Raw genomic sequence first — 17,781 nt, 5'->3', positions numbered from 1 at the left:
TTCGTAAACCTTTTGCTCCTTTTGCCTCACGGTGTAATTTACGGTCCCCGATTTGACTGTGGCACTCTGTTCCAAAGTGTCTGCTCACCTCAGCTTGACTGGCACAGACCTCTGGAGAAATCTGTTTCCAATTACACCATGTATGAAACATCTATTGTTTTCCTGAGCTACTGCCAGACCTCCCAGAACCCCCTTCTGTCTGCAGGTTCCACATTAACATACTGCTAATAGCCCCGAGGGTGACTGGATGACTGACAGAGGCGGGGGGGTGGGGGGGTTAGGTTTCACAGGCCCTCTGGTCCTGTCTGGGTCACAGTCGCCGCCGAGCCGCCAGACTGGAGGAGAGAGCGTGTACCCCGAAAACATCACAGCTCGATTTATCAAGCGAGCGCAACGTCCGATCGACCTTGTTAAAAATGTAGCGTCTAGACACTCACAGAGGTGCGTTGTTAAACACAACACGCACTCACGCACCAACCGAAATCTATTAATCATAGCTTCCCCCTCCTTTTTAATAATAAAACAGTACAGTATGATGTGCGGCTGGCGTTTGCTGTGATAATAAGGTCTTCATTTGATACAAACCTGAGTTTCATCTGAAGAACGCCACTGATTCTCTCTTGTAAGAAGAAAATCCATAAGCATAAATAATCTGTATCTACTGCCTTTGGCTTTGATCACATGAGAGGTAAGAAAATCCATTTGGCGATGTTGAAAAGTTGCAATGAGTGTTGGAATGCTTCTCAACGTGTTCAAAGAGATATGGGAAATCCATCAGTTATACAACCCAGGACTTTTAAATTTAAACCACGCACAAGGTCTGTAAGTGCCCCCCCTTCTGCTTTTGATCCTATAACTGCCTGTTCCTGTTTCCAAGAGAGAAAACACCTTGTGACATTCAACTTTGAAGTTGTATCTTATTTCCATGCTGCCATGTTAGCTCGGCTGTTTTCTCACAGAAAGCCATGCAGTCCCTGAGACGTGTCTGCAAGCCTTCGTCGGTTCACGTTCGTTACCTCATCGGCTCACAGAGGTACAGTAGGGTCGGCTGCGCTCGATCGATCCTGAGGCTACTTCTGAAGATGCTTTGATGTTCGATGGTGTTGCAGCTCACTGAGAGATGATTCACTGGGCCAAATTAGCGAATTGGTCGACCCTCATCTACAATGGCAGTTGTCATACCGATTATCCATCAAGTAGAGGTAAGTGAAAAAGACAGATGCCTGCAGCCAGGGTTTCAAGAATACTTGAGGCATGAGTCCCAGTCCTTGTATAGTACCTATCATCTACATTTCTTTTATCGTATTGATTTTAGTTATATTTTTAAAAATATTTTCCATTATTAAATGACAGTTTCACAATTGTTCAAGTCTTAAAACTGCAGTCAGGAGCACAAATGGTCATTGAAACCTGTTTTCTTGATGTAATCATTCCTCCTGTTCATACTGACCATTAGAAGATCCCTTCATGATGTACTTATAATATAAGTGATGGAGGACTAAATCCACTGTCCTCCTTCTTTAAAAGTTTATCTGAAGCTAATAAAATATCATGACAACTCTGCTGCCAGCACCAGCTTCTTCAATCATAGAACACACACACTAAAAAAAACTAAAATCATTTCTGTCTGTTAAGGATCTGCAGGCTTTGATCTCCTACTGCATTGGCTATTGTAATTCTCTGTATGGGAATTAGTCAGTCAGCTTTATCTTGCCTGCAGCTAGTTCACAATGCAGCAGTGAGACTCCACTGGTACCAAAAAGAGAGGCAGTGTCACTCCTGTAGTGGCCTCTCTTCACTGGTAACCAGAGAAATGCAGAATTGATTTTATGTTATTTGTTTGTTATGCAGTGCATGTACCGGCACCAGCTTATCTTTCTGAACTCCTCACCCCATATTGTACTGCCAGACCCTTCAGATCTGCTGACCAATCACTGCTCATCATTCCACACTGTCCCAGTTATAATCCAGAGTTGATTGGGCATTTTGCATTGTTGCTGTGGAACAGTCTCTCTTTCTTACATCCTCCCCCTCCTCTGATATTTTTAAAAACCCATCTTAAGACCCATTTCTTTTTCTTCAGCCTTTTAATAGTCATCATGAAGACATTATTTTTTTTATTTATTTTCTCTCTCTATTAATTATTTGTTCACTGTGCAACGCTGTTTTGTTTTAAGGATTTAAATCCCATTATTATTTATTTCATTCTGCTCTTTTATTAATTTTCCCCTTGGTCCTCATAACCATGTCTGTGTTTTCATTGAATTGCATTTCCCAGTCTCTATAAAGCACTTTGGTCAGCTTTTGTTGTTTATCTTTAAACATTACAGTCTTTTTAGTGCCAAAGTCCCTCTTTTTGTAACTATCCCTTCACCACAGCTCAACAGGGAAACACCGTGGACACACTGTGGATTTTATCCTCCATCACTTCCATTGACAGCACATTTGAAGAGGATATTTTAATAGTATGAAAGATTACAGTGAGGAAAAACTCTTTCACTGTTCACATGAACACCTGACACTTGAAATATTGTGAACCTGTCCTTCAGGTTCTAAATGTGGCCTCCACACAGCAAGTAATACAATTCTAGTAAAGAAATACGGATGGATGGTGGAAAATTGTTCCATATAATAGTTGTTGGATATGGAGCCCAAAAAGTCCTGAAGGACATTTATTTTTTAAACTCTGTGTTCAAAGCTCAAATAATATCATCTTTCTGAACTTCAGAGACTCAGAAGAACCTCAATACAAGCGAGCTAACTAGCAGCTAGCAGCTAGCTAGCTAGTTTTCTGTAACACTTCAACTTACGTGACTTTGTTAGCCAAAAACGACTTTGTTTCTCTTTGTATCGAATATCTTAGACACAGACTGAACTTTTCACCTTTTTTTTTAAGACCTCTCCCTTATTTTTGTGTCACTGCAGGTCTCACATCGCATGCTAATCCTTGATACCTTCCTAAGCTAATTTCTCGCTTACCAAACTTCTAATAACTCTAATAATGCTTAGCTAGCAAGCTTATTCAAATAAGCTATCAATAACTCTTCAACCTATGTGACTTTGTGCAAATAACTACTTTGTTTCTCTTTTATCTAATATCTTAGACACAGACTGAACTTTTCACCTTTTCTTGTGACCTTTCCCTTATTTTTGTGTGGATGTTCCCGGTTTACATGCTAATCTTTGATACGTTAAGCTAATTTCACGCTGAGCATAGAAAATGACTAGGGGCAAACACATCATGTCATATTGACTTTTTAAGGGCATTTTAAACCTACTGTTGGTTGTCTCTGGTGAATTTGTTGCTTTTTCCATTTGGTTTGGTTTCTTTTTACACATAAAAAAAACAACCAACCAAAATTCATTAACAAAATCACAAAAATTACAATACTCTCTCCTCTCACTAGTTAGATATTCATCAATACCAGTCAATCTCAACCTATTTGTGAGAGCAGACATTTTACAACTTCATTCGTTGATGTTCATTTTGGTAAAATACTGCAATAGCTCTCCATCACTACAGAACTGCAACTCAACAGAAGCTTCTACAGTGCAACACGAGCTACTGTATGTGTTGGAGGTGGGCGTAAGTGTGACATCTGTGCAGAAATGCATGTTTTTCCCCAAACGCTGAGGTTAACCGAAAAGGATGAGCATTGCCTGGTCGTGTTGTCATGGAGACCGTCGGAGAACATAGATTATACTGCATCTAGGGCTTACTTCAGGCAAACAGAAGGGGAATGAAGAGTTTTACTGTTCATTTAAATCATAACTCCTGCTTTTCTTCCCTGGCTCAGTATTTTAAGCTTTCATCTGCTGCATTCAGAGCTCATGTGATGTCTGTCTTCTCCTGTGAATGTAATGTAATGACGATCGCTGTATGCTCATGTGGATAAGAGGAAAGCTACTTGCCAGTAAAACCCTTCAGCACAAATAACCAGAAATGAGACGCTTGTCAATGGAAGGGCATTTATTTAGACATTTTAGGCCCGTTATGAGCCACAAAAGCAGAAAAAAGAAAAGAAAAAAGGATTTAATTCCAAAAGGATATACATCCACCTTGTATCCCAAACTCCTTAATATTTGTAAGCAGTTTCATGCCAGTGATTAAAATGGTGGATATCTCATTTTGGAAAGAAACCTTTTTTTAAATAAAATACAATAGTCCGTCGTCTCAGGAACTGTAAGTAAGTACAAAAAGGAATAATTGCACAGTATTACGATGCAGTAAAAAGGAAATTGCATTAATGGCATGACAGAGAAAAAAAACACCTTGTCTACCAAGTGAATCTCAAGAGGCACATATTGGAGTTGAAGAGAGCCACCGGCTACATCCACATGCACACAATATGCTGCTGAATGATCAGATTAAGGTGGCGGCTTGATTTAAGAGTCACACCTCCTAGACTTAGAGGGATCGATTTAATAATCAGGTTGCCTAATCTGGATCAATCTTCTCCGACCTTATAAAAGACAACACATATTCTGGAAAAAAGAGTAAAAATCGAGCAGAAATGCAGCAATTTATCCGATGATGTTAACACTGATTATGATATTAGACTGATATGATGATGTAAATCAGACTGTGAAAACTGTTGATTAATAGTGCGCAAGCATGTAAACAACAACGTGCAAACATCCAGCATGGAATGTTAAATGCTCGTGCTGGACTGATGCACCACTCCTGCTCCTGTGTGTGTGTGTGTGTGCGTGTGCGTGTGTGACAACCAGGCACCCACCGAGGATAGAAGACAGGACAAACAAACACAGGAAATTAATGAGAGAGAACTGAGGAGGTTGGCAAAATATACAGAGGAATTCATGGTTTGTTTTACACGAGTGTCGGGGAAGTGCGGTTAACAATTTGCAGAAGATATCAGGTGGCCGAGGCTGGAAAATGAGTGCCTGCAAATATAGCCAGACAGTAAATGTCTCTGTGGATCAATTCCGATGTCTGTTGCTACACCTACAGTACATAATAGGAGCAGATTGACCATCAAAATTCTTTTAAACAATAGGTCACTGACTTCAAATGAAGCGTGTTATTTCTAGATCAACCAAGTTTGGCATGCAGCATGAGTTGGCTAAAAATGCTGTTTCCAGCTGACTTATTATAAAATGACAATCTTTTAAGACAGTCTTAAATGCACTTGCAGTTGTATCTCATTCATGTTACTGTAATGATTAAATCTAAATTTAAACTAAATCTTGGCATGAAGTCATTAGCCTTTCGTCAGGGTAGAATATAGAGTTGTAGTGCTGGTCCATATGACTGGACTCAATTTGTTTTCCGGCCCCTCAGAGCCAAAATGGTTGAAAAAAAAAAAAACCTGATCCAGATCCTGATGTCATGTTAGGACGCAGAAAAAACACATGTTCAAGTGGGTACAAGTGTAAAAGAAAACCATGCCATGCAGAAGTCTCCTAGTGACACTTGTGTAGGTTTGTTGGGAAAGCCTGGGAAAGAATAATGTTGCAGTCTTAACCTTGCGGAGGTTAACAGTTTAGGAAAACACAAATACAGACATATGAAAACCACAACTCTATTATACAGACTGAGTTAAGACACTTGTAAAACAACAAAAAGCTAAAAAGGGTAGACACACAAAACAGAACAAAAACGCTGACTTTTCATCGCAACAAAACAAGTTCATGTTACTCCCTTTAAACTCTGATGCTGGTAGAGTTGTTAAAAAGGCAAAGTGTCAAAGTGTGTTGAAGAGCTGATCCGGAACAAAACAGCAACACACTCCCATCTTCACGGGCCTCCACCCCAAACTGTCTCTGAGTCTCTCCACTGATGCACAGTGGTAATACACAGGGCAGGTAATACATTTTGTATCACGTTGGGTGGTAAATCCCAAAAAAATATATACCAGCCAGAGATATTTTTGTTTAGTAGAGGACCTCCGACTGATGCTTGGCTGGCAGAGTTGACTGACCTGCCAAAAGCAAGGATTCCTCAGCATTGTGGGTGGTAGCTGGTGTTTTCCTGCTCCCCTTAAACAAGACCAGCAAGACAATATGCAAGTGCTTTGGTGCAAACAACGCAGATCAAAAAGTCTCTACTGAAAACAGTCTAAATTGGTGGAATACAGCGTCCTTTGTAGAGTATAAAAAAAAGTCAGGGAAGAAAATAGTCAGAGTTTTCCGAACCATCATGTGGCTTAAATGAAGTTTCATCCAGTTAGAGAAGAGGAGGAATGTGTTGGCCAGAGACAGAAAGCACCCACATTCCCACAAGGCTAAAGGGCGTGAGAAACTGGATGACAGACAGCGTTAAAGACCGCTTCAGTCGCCCACGTCGCTGTCCTGGTCGCCTATGAGCCACAGGAAGTGGAAGCTGAGTGCGAGCAGGGCGGTGCCCAACAAGTCACCCAGAGCTGTCAGGTAGGGGATGGAAAAACTGTCCGGGTCTTTGCCGCTGCGCCACATGGAGTGCACCATCCAGTCTGCTATACACAACAACAGCAACACCTGGAAGAGAGAGAGAGGAGGATTAGATTGTGACTTCCTATTGAGATCGCAAATATAGGCTCTCTGTACAAGCTGGTGCATTAATAAGATAGCAAAATAATGACTTCTGGCAAAGCCTACAACTTTAGGACTGCCTATCTAAAACTAGTGCTCCAAGTTCCAGACCCCCCCCTGTACACTGGTACTGCCTCAAACATCAAAAGCAACTGTAGTCTGCCACATGAGGTAAATTCAATCGATTTTTACCTTATTAGTGAATTCAGTAGAAACCTTAAAGCAACATGGAAACTGTCTCAGAGTGATTTGGACTTGGAGGTTTTGGTTAATGAGATGCCTGATTGATATCAATCCAGTTGGTATTTAAAGCACCACTGCATGGGATTTAGTGGCATCTAGTGGTGAGGTTGAAGATTGCTACTAACTCAACACCACTCGTCTCCCCCTCCCCTTCTTAATGTATGTAGGACAGACATGTACAAACTATTCCATAAAGGACTGTGTGTCTGCAGGGTTTTGTCCCAACCAATAAAGAGCACACGATTTGACCAATCAGCTGTCTGAAGATCAGTTGATTAAATGATAGGAGCCTGGTGTGTTCCTGCTTGGTAGAATAAACACCTGCAGCCACATAAACCCTTTACAGAATAGTTTGGACATTCCTGGTATAGGAGAACCTACAGTGGCTTCAAAACTCACAAAAACACAAAAGTTCCTCTCTAGACCTGGTGTTTGGTTTTTTCGGTTCTGGGCTACTGTAGAAACATGGTTGTGCAATAATGCGGCCTCCGTTGAAAAGGACCCGCTCCCTATATAGATATAAAAGGCTCATTCTAAAAGGTAACAAAAACAGTGATACATATTTGCAGGTGATCATACACTAATGAAAACATACTTTTGCCAATAGATCCTCGTAAATCTTACACACTGGTCCTTTTAATAGGCTGTATCGGACACCAGTAAAATTACACGGACTGGGTCTGCTGTCATCGAATTTTTGATGGCGTTAAAATTATGGTTTGGTTTTTGGTTTGCTAAAGTTATTTTTACTCTATTTTCAATCTGTCAGTCGGTCCACCACTTTTGTCCAGGCTGAAATATCTCAACAGCTATTGGATGACTTGCTGGAAAATTTGGTACAGATATGACTGGTGATCCCCCAACTTTTCATCTTGCAAGTTAATGTTTTCAGTTCTGCAGTGAAATATTTCAATGTCTAATAGGTGAACCGGTGCAAAATGTTGTACAGACGTACTGGATGATACCCTAATGACTTTGATGATCTCTTCTTTGTTACTCAATCATTAGGATGACATTCATTTACTAATTTTACTAGTGTGTTGTAGAGTTGACTGGGCCTGAATCTGGCAACTCCTAACTATAACTACATTTATTTACTCCTACTCCCTACTTATTTTTCTCTTTTCTTCTTTCTTTTCACTTGATCTGGAGTACTTTTTTCTGTTTGGCAAAGAATAATTTGGCAAGAAAAAAGAGAAAGTCTGAGTGTAATTCTTAACCAAAGAACAGAAAGAAAAGCAAGATGAAGAAACGAAACAGCTTGCGTTATCAAGGCTGAAAGGAATAATTGCTTCAAAATGCCTTGCAGAATGGCATAAACACTTATACTGTAAGGAGAACAGAGGAGAGGAGAGGAGGAGGAGTAATGGACAGAGCAGCAGACCGAGAGACGAGTAAGTGAGTGTTATTCATAATTCAAGTTTCCACGCATGGAGGGAACGGTGCTGAGGAGAAGAAGAAAAAAAGAGAAGTCTATTAAAAGATAAGGATGAGTCTATAATTTAAGGGGAAATGAGCTGTCCACAGTTGTCAGCGCAAACATTATAAAAACAAAAAAAGTATTGCACTCATGAAAAGATACTGACATGCTAAGATTACAAGCAGAGGTGATGGTATCAGCAGAGGAGAATTGATCATGATAATATATCTTTTTGCTTATAAAAAGTAGAGAACAAAAGACTATTGTATGAGTTCTGATAATCTGTCAACAGCCACGCTCGTCCTTGAATGTGGGGAAATGTTTTGTGATGGGAATGTGTAATAGTGGTAAACAACATGGCTTCCTGCGCTCCTATCCAATAATGTTCTGTCGTGGTGCGATGAAAGCCTCTCACAGACGAACAACAAGCTTTCAAACCCGACTCTTCACAGGCGAGGGTGTCACGGCTCTGTCTTTTATTCGTGATGACAGGGTGGCACAGTTGGACATCCTCTCAGTTGTTGCGATTGCTGCTTTCGTAGCGTCACTCGCTTCTAAACTGTCAACTACAATCCATCATTTACGGAACACAACTTCCAATCCAGGATGGTTAGCTTTGTTTTCCCTCCCTCACACACACAAACAAAGACAGGGAGGGAGGGCGACTGGTAAGAGAGACTGGTGTGCAAAGTCTTAGGCTGTCAGTTTTTCAAGGATTCAGATACATCCAATTTCAAAAATGAAAGAGACAAATATGAGTGCTGATCCATCACGCAGACGGCCTTTTTTCAGTCTCTGTATCTGCCTCCTTAATCAAATTCTGAGTGGTGGCAGAGAAGAAGCTTCTACACTTCACATCTTTTCTCGAACAACTTCAGACTTGACTTGCCCCCAAAGACTTAACAGGAGAGGCTCTGTGAGGCTTTGAGCTATATGCTAATGTCTGCAAGGTAACATGCTACAGGCATTGAAAGGTATTTGGACATACATTCTGACCCAATATGGCGCTAGATGATAAGAGGATCATCAGATTTATTTTTGGGCATTTTTCTGCCTTTAATTTCGAAGTACACGGCATTGAGGCCAACAGAAACGGAGAGAAAGAGGGGAACAACTGCAACCACTCGACTACTGAAGCGCTCCAGGATCATAAAATTGGTTACAATTCATCATGAAGGGAACCTGACAATCATTGATGAACATGGTGTAGTATACGCACAAACAAAAAACTTCTACAGGTGGAGTGCTTTGGTGGCCAAGTGGTTACAGCGCATGCCACATAGTTGCAGCATCCCTGGTTCGACTCCGGCAAGGGACCTTTGCTGCAAGCTATTCCCCTCTCTCTCCCTGTTTACTGTTGGCTTCTATGCCAGCTACTGTCTAATAAAGGCAAAATGCCACAAAATAAAAATCAAAGAAAAAAAACCCAAAACTTCTACAGGTGCTGGACAAGAATTCTTCCATCAGGCACACTGTTCTACAAGCTCCTAGCAATTTTAATTAAGCAATGTCTCAATCTAACAGAGATCTTCATCTGGCCTTGTCAAAGCACCATCACAAGCAGAATCAGCTATATATAGACACACACATTCATCACAGAGGTGATCGTGATCTGCATGATTGAGCTAATCTACTCTCAAGCTGGACCAATCAAAAGCTGTCTGAGGCTCCCACATGGGGGATAGAGCTTCTATGAAAAGGGTAAAAAAAAATAAAAAAAATAGAAAAATCAAGATCAATATTATACAGCCACATATATAATACCACACATCAGAAGTTGAGTGAAATGTTTATCGTAAATCACATAAATCATTCAGTATATGGTATCTATGATGGGAAAGACGACACAAACAAAAAGGAAGATAATGAGAATGAAAAGGGAGGTTGCATCAACAGATATGTTTCGACAGAGTCAATCATATTCGTTAAGATATCTAAAAAAGTCAAATAAGATCTGTCAATCATACTTAGAAACAATGTGTTGTTTTTTTCCAACAATAACAACTTACAAAAAAGGTTTAAGATCAATACTTAAATTTAAGCTTCTTTTCAAAAGGATGTTGTTGATGTCCCCTCACCTTCTGGGGTTTTTTATGGGTTTAATCCTAGTGCATCTCAGTGTGGATATGTTGTGTTTGAATGAATAAAAATGCATAGCCACAGGGTTTGTTTGACTGTTTGTACGGGTGAGAATTACGGGACTATGTTTCCTATGTAAGCCAAGCCACAGGTGCATTTGATCATGTAGATGATGTTTTTCTGTGTTACAAGTCATGATATCCTTGATATCAATTTTTTACTGGAATGCAGATAAACAAATGTGTGACATTTGAAAGTGAAATTAGATTCTGTTGGAAGGGCAGCTCTGGCTATGAGATCACAAATGTTCAGAGAGTGTTTGTGAACAATGCATGGGGAATCCTTAAAGACTGATTTAAGATTAGAATCAGATTTCAAAATATGCCAATGTTGCTGGATGATCTCTTGAAAATCCTTTCCCAGAGGAGAGTACTGTATAATACAGAGGGCGCTTCCTCTATCCAAATCAATCCTTCTCTTGATGAGACATTCACCTTGGCTGACATTCTTAAATCTCTCAACAGCATTCTGGATCCAGCCTTTACTTACTGCCTATCCCCTAAATCTTTCCATCATGTCACCCCTATGTTTATTGTAAGACTCATCTGAGCCTGAAATGTGGTGTATTCTATTAAATTGAGTCATTGGAAGACCTTTTTTTTTTGAGGGCTGGGATGGAAACTCTTGTAATGTAATATTATGTTCTTGTCTGTCAGTTTCCTATAAAGATCTGTTACCAATTTGTCTTGTTCTTTGTTAAAAATATCCAGAAATTTGATTTGTGAGTAATCATAATTAACTGCAAATTTTAGATGATGACATTTTGAAAACGTGAAATCCAATCATTCTTTTATAGTACCAGACCAAAAAAGGAATATTATAAATGTAGATTCACAAAAGAACTATGTAATGAAAAAAAGATTATGTGAAGAATTCAACAGAAACTCTTCAAAGTATCCAACGTATAAGGAAGTGTAGTTTGGGACCATGGTGCTACCCATAGCTCTGCCTTTCAAATGAAAATAAAAAGAATCTTGTACATGAAAACAATTTTCTTTTTTTTATGACCACGCAATCTTGGGATTCATATCGGAATGAGAGGAGCGTAGATTAAAAAACAAGTGCTTCAGTGCCTCCATCATGTGTTATATTGGTATAAAATGGTTCCAGATCAAGTGTAACATATTATCAGCAGGAAATATTTTACATATAAAGGCAGAAAGTAAAATGGTGTTTTAGAATTTTTTTTCTTTCTAAATTATAATGTATCTTTGGTAATGTGTATGTAACTGGTGTAATTGGTTTGGCTTGACAACAACATCTTCGTCTTTTTTGAGTTCATACAGAGCCTCTCTTTGATCTAATGATAAATTATTATGTACTCTGTATTCTCTTTTTGTTAAAGGCTTGCTGACTTCATCTGTGAAGCTTGTTGTGGTGCTACAGGAAAAGAGGATCCCAAGAGTCAGTAGGGTACATTGTCGCTACACCATCAATGTCTGCACAAAATATTGTCTCACTGGATGTGAAGAGTGGATATTTTGACATGGTGGTAAGCACTAAAGGAAAGGTCAGCAGTCAACAAGGTCAGTAAGATTCATCGGGGAACCATGAATGTCTGGTGAAGATTTCAAAGCAATCCCTCCAACAGCTGTTGAGATATTTCAGTCTGAACCAAAGAGTTGGACCAAGTGGCTGACGGATCAACAATGCCATCCCTATACCAAGTTCTATACGTTCGTCTTCCGTTTCCACTGTTGTGTACATGTTGCTTCAGGTGCTAAAGCAAGCTTGTGACTTACAACTCTTGAGGAATTACAAGACAACTTGGGAACCTGCTAGAGTATCTGATAGTCATTCCGATAATTAACTAGATATTACTTGTTAGTAGGCGTCCACACCAAAGGTCTTACTGCATTTCAAAAAATCATAATGGTGACACCACAACAATCCATGGTGGTTCTTAAAAGTACTAAACTTCAGAATTCTGCTACTTTAAAAAGTCATTTCATTATCCAACTCAATGGTTCTAATATAAACACTAGAATGTTGTTCTGTTTAAAAAGTAATCTACCAGGAATGTGATATGAATGTCTACAGATTAAAATAATATATTAAGTTTTTGTCAGTGTGGCATATTTGTGCATTGACTCAAATACAATCCCTGTTTTAAGCTGTTGTCTATGAGGGACACAACGTTTCTCCTTTGTTTGCTGAGATTTACTTCTCGGAGCCCCGTCTGCATCTACGCTCCACTAAACCATGCAAGTATACACAACTATTAATCCTGATTTCATAGGAATCTGCAAATCCTGCCTGAAAAAACACACTGAGTGCATCACTTAATGTCATCCTAATAACTACTTTAAAACACTTCAATTATGTATCATCTGGGCAAACATTGGATTTATCTGTGCTCTATTAAAGTAATGCTTGATCTGCAGACCATTATAAGCCATTTCACATCACTGATCCGATATTGTAGAAGAACTTATTCTAGTGTACGACCTGAATAAAATTATGCTTAGGGATCACTTGAATATACATAATATGAAGTGCTTCCCTTTAAACTGATGCCTTTTAGAGAGAAGAAATTGGTTCTAAAGACATGGAATATGTAAACAGTGGGCCTTATACAACAACCACTTGTGCAAATACTTGAAATTATTTGCTCCTAAGTGGCTCATATAAGTGATTTTAAAGAACTCCCTGCATTTACCAGTTTCCGTGTAATTACAGATTTCTCTTTAGGCACAAACTAAGTGTTATTTAATCTACACCTGGTGGACAGGTGCATCAGAAAATGCAATCATGTGAAAGATAAGGTTGCACACTATCAGCGGTAGATTGATTGTGGAGACATTTCTTTCACTGACTTTCATCAGGCATCCACGCAAACAAGCAATCATTTCTTCTTTTTACTCTTAGATCGAGTTTTAAATGTAAATGCAACTGGAAATGCGTGGAACTGGAATCCTTATAGTTTCAACCTTTACTGTTGTTACAGCAGGTGTGGAGAGGGCTGAGTTTAACAGTGATAGAAAAAGGAAGAAGACCCCTACTTTACCTCATAGGTTTGACAAGTCCCAAATGATACCTACTGACATTTATTAGCTCATCCAATTGCCATACTTCACATTCAGTGTACTGTGTCCTGGTTAGTGAAGCTGGCTGTTATTAAAATCACTTCGAGTCCCTCCAACCTCTTCAGCCTCAAAGTAAAAGCTGCCAAATGACACAATATGTTCTCCGGTGTCGTTCCTGAGCTATTTGGATGTTCTTTCCTGGTGCCTGCATGCCTCATTGCCATGTAATTGTCTGCCAAAAACGAGTTTGAATGTATTAAAGTCCAGAATTACTTCAACATCAAACTGCTATAGCCTGTTCAGGTCATCATACAGCCGTACTGAGCATCCTCTCCTGCTTTTACAGAGGAAGCACAGAGACAGGCGAGAGGATGGAGCTATTTTGAAACTCCTGAGTTCTTGCTTTGACCCTTTAGTTATCCATCAACAGTTCTGTTCTGCCGCTACCTCCCTCTCAAACATCTCTTTTACTGTCAATATATGCCCTGTCAAGTTTTATAAGTGTTTCATCTCCCGCACCATCTGTTGTCACTCCTGGATCACCTAAATTATAAAAAAATAAACAGTCACCTTGGCAAACATTTTGGCACGCATTCGATCAATCTTGCATTTATACTGGAGTGGTCTCTTTTTATGTGTCTGGTCTACAAGGATTTACAGGAGGTAAATCTGCTGATAGGATTTCATGCATGTAACTCTCCGGCAGTGGGACGTCATATGCACCATAAACGACTTCAGGGCCTTGAGCTTAACCTCTCGGATGATATCACAGGGCATTTTCCCAGGCTTGATAAGGGAGTCAATCTACTCATCTGTCTCAATTTGTGCTGACGCGGGGCCTTATAGGGAAGTCTGAGGGGAAGGGGAAGTGAAGAGGAGAATTTGTGGTGGTTTAGCAAGTTCAAGAGCTGTTTGAGAGAAGTCTGCATCAAGTTTGAAGTCTTTCGAAGTGAGTATCTGGTCCTTCACAGCAAGTCCAAGTCACAAGTCTTCATAAGTCAAGATGCAGGTCTTTCAAGTTGCTGACTGCTGACTAAAATAACCCAAACATTTTCTTTTTATAATTCAAGGTCCTCTTACTTACATCTTTTTCCATAGTTTTTGACCACATCTTGTGTTCTTTCTCATTGGATGCACCTTGCACAATCGTCATATTAACACGGTCAACTGTTTTTAAGCCTACAACAAAGTCCATTTAACTTCATAGCTCCTATAATTAAATATTTAAGCTGTGTGGCCATGTGAAGTACCACCTGCCCGTCTTTTTCATCATTCTGGGATTTTATCAGGTCAAAGACTGACACTTAAATGTTTTTGCCTTCATGCTTCAAGTCAAGCCTTCATGGAGTCAAGTCTCATAGCTGTCAAGTTAAGGTCAAGAAAAATGTTTTGAAAAAGTATGAGGCAGTGAAATTGTTTTTTTTTTTTTTAATCTACTGAAATTGTTTTTCCAGCAGGATCCCACACTGATTTCACACCAAGTTGATCAACACAGTCACAGTCTGTTGGCCACTGAGCTGCTTTAAAAGAGACGGTTTGCACAAATTTGTCTTGCCGTACATATTGCCTCTGTTCTCCATTCAACGCAGTCAGTCTTTCAAACTAGAAAAACAGCTGGTAATGAACACAGTCCTCCAACAAAAAAACCATCAGTGAATTTATCTTCATTTTACACGGTGATACTTGTATATTTGACATCTTGGAAAAAGGAAAATGGGAAATGTACTACTTTGTCGAGAAGCATGTTCGGATCTTAACATTATCATACAATTAGTGGTAGAATATTTTTTGTCTAACCTTAGAAAGCCTTGTGTTAAATTGTGCTTTTGTGGGCCTTACTCTTGAGCATAGCTGAGCTGTTTGAGGGCCAAAAGCTCAGCTGACAGATAAGAGATCAAGCTACTTTCTCACAGCTTTAGATGTGCTGGATTCCCGATCTGTCAAGATAACGCTGATAACATCTGATACCCAGTCTTACCTGAAATAATGAGATTTGGGGCTTTGGAGCAAGAGGTGTTCACCCTTTTGTTAAAAGTTCCTTTATAGTTACCGTTGTGGTTTGTATCTGACCATGTACTGACCTCATCACTTTTAGCCTCAGTGCTATTAAATGTCAAAGTATCATGATTCCCATAAACGTCCCATTAGCATAAGTCATGCATATTCATCGCTACTGCACTTTCAGTAACCTTTTCACAGTTGAGTTTCTTGACTGTTTAACTGTCAAACTTCTTTCTCTCCCCCTGAGTTTTCTCTGACACCTCCATGGCTTCTTGCACCATGTTGCTTTATTCTATTTTTCCCCTCTCTCATATTTTTTTACAATGTGCTGAAAAATGCAGTATTTTAAAATCATGTTTTGTTTATGTTTCTACTCTTGTTTGGTATTTTTATTCACTATGGATTCATGTAAAACCATCCACCACTGCGTGCCAAAATATGCAGAATTCCAGTCAATTTAACTACATTCTCCTTCCTCTTTTCTGCTCAGTGACTGTATCGTGAGGCTGGTGGAGATATCACAATAAGTCGAGCCATTCTGCAGAAATGTTTCAATTTCTCCCCTAATTTTCTATGGCTTTCACTTTAAATAGAACATTATCAAACCGCGGAGTGTGCAATTTCCGCTTATCGCCACTATTAAAAGGAGAAGACGGTTACAGTACTTTTTAGTTTAACCGAAGGACATTATCAAATTCCACCATGTTGCTTTTTTTTTTTTTTTCTTTAAACCAAATTACGTCTCGCTCCATGTCGGGAGAAAAAAAATATAAGAACTATATTTTAAGCTCTGAAAATATACAGATGTATTGAATCTGTGTTAGAGTTTCCAGTAATTGGATATTTAAACTGTCAAATGAGAATTTAACATTTATTTCTTTAGTCCAGGATACTAAATGAACCACATCTGCATGGATATAGAGAACTGGGGTATTTTGAGGACACTTAACTAATGCTGCCGTCTACCACATTCAAGACTCTTAACTTCTCTGATTTATCTCTTCCTGAGTGTCAAAACAATCTATCCCAATTACGGATTAAAAAAAAAGAAGATTTAAATAAATGTTACTCATGAAATCAGGAATTATAAATGACTAAAGAGGCAGACCGTTCTTTACCCTCATTTAACACCCTTAAAATGTTGAGCTTATGAGTTCATTTGAGTTTACTGTCAGGCGGGTTTGGATGAGAGTGGCAGGATTTTTATTACCGTCATTAGTGCCTGTGTTGAAGTATAGGTTGAGAGAGAGAGAGACTCGCTGAAGGTGCAGCCGCTGCAACAATTATACCCTGGTCCAGATCCTCAAACACCCACACATTTGTTTTTAGAGAGATAAAGACATCGGTTAAAAGCCTTGCACTCTGGCCCGGCCCTGAACTACAGAGTGCAATAGCCGTGCAGTTTTGTTCGTTCCCTCCCCGGTGACAGATTGTCTAGGACACCCCCTGAATTCTAGTCAGTCTTTCCTCTCACCTGAACCACAAGGAGAAGCTCACTGTGATTTGTGCTTGAAGGGCTTAAGTCTGAACAAACTGCAGCAAGAGCCTGTAGCTCTTTACCCAACTAATTAGGGTGAAACTGATCCACGGACAAAAAAAAGCAGCACACAAGGCTGAAATGCAGATGTGCTGGACTGAGATAGAAGCAAGCGTTTTTAATCTGTATAATAAGTGGATTACGGCATCGGTTTGACCAGTTTTTATTAGTGTTTTGATCCTTTTTATTCATGATAGGAGCAGCTACTCTCCACTTGGGAGATGCAAGAGCTGTGATTGGCTGCTTGTGTCTTCTCCTACAAGCTTGTGAGGGCAGTAGAGAAAACAACATTAAACCCAGTTGTCTTTTCCTTTTTAATAACACACACCTAGCATAGCCTTCCCCGCTAGCATCTCACTGTGGTTTTTAAATGAGCCTCAGAGTTAATATGGCACGAGAACAAAAATCTAAACGCACAATTAGTATTGAACATTGCATATTATGTGCATCATTCAGCCTAATCATTAGCGTCTGCTTTTTCCGCCTGCGTGTACAGTAATGAAATGATGGCAAAGTAGATGAAGCACTAATTTTTATGAGTCATTTCTGCGGTACGCTTCAATAAACAAGCGCTCCATAATAACCTTGCTGCTTGTGAAGCTGTGCAGACAAAATAACTCAAAGTTATCTCATCTCAGAGACCGCTCAACAATAACAACAATGAAGTTCATGAATTATTCTGATGAGCGGTGGCTTTATCTGCCTTTTGGCCTGACCCACTTTGTAAACTGTTGCAACATTTAAAAATCAAAAGAGTAAAGTTGTGTTTAAAGCCCCCCTCCAAAATATCCTCAAAAATATGTTTTCTTCTCGTTCCTACAGTTGAATGTTTGCAGTATGATGTATGTGCAGAGTTTCATTGTCACATTCATCTGTTTAAAGTG

General features: G+C 39.5%; 1 protein-coding gene across 2 annotated transcripts in view; it reads right to left on the bottom strand.

The window, feature by feature from the left end:
- Nucleotides 1-3,958: 3,958 nt before the first annotated feature.
- The window catches only part of slc41a2b (solute carrier family 41 member 2b), a 43,048-nt gene continuing 29,225 nt past the window's right edge, over nucleotides 3,959-17,781 (bottom strand). For both annotated transcript variants that reach the window (XM_062443687.1, XM_062443686.1), the window contains exon 11: nucleotides 3,959-6,477. In XM_062443687.1, coding sequence (XP_062299671.1) covers nucleotides 6,292-6,477 — 186 coding nt within the window. In that variant the 3' untranslated portion in view covers nucleotides 3,959-6,291. The remainder of the gene's footprint in view (nucleotides 6,478-17,781) is intronic.

Source organism: Scomber scombrus, chromosome 22, assembly GCF_963691925.1.
Source record: "Scomber scombrus chromosome 22, fScoSco1.1, whole genome shotgun sequence".
Lineage (NCBI taxonomy): Eukaryota > Metazoa > Chordata > Actinopteri > Scombriformes > Scombridae > Scomber > Scomber scombrus.
This window is presented reverse-complemented; position numbering and strand designations above follow the sequence as displayed.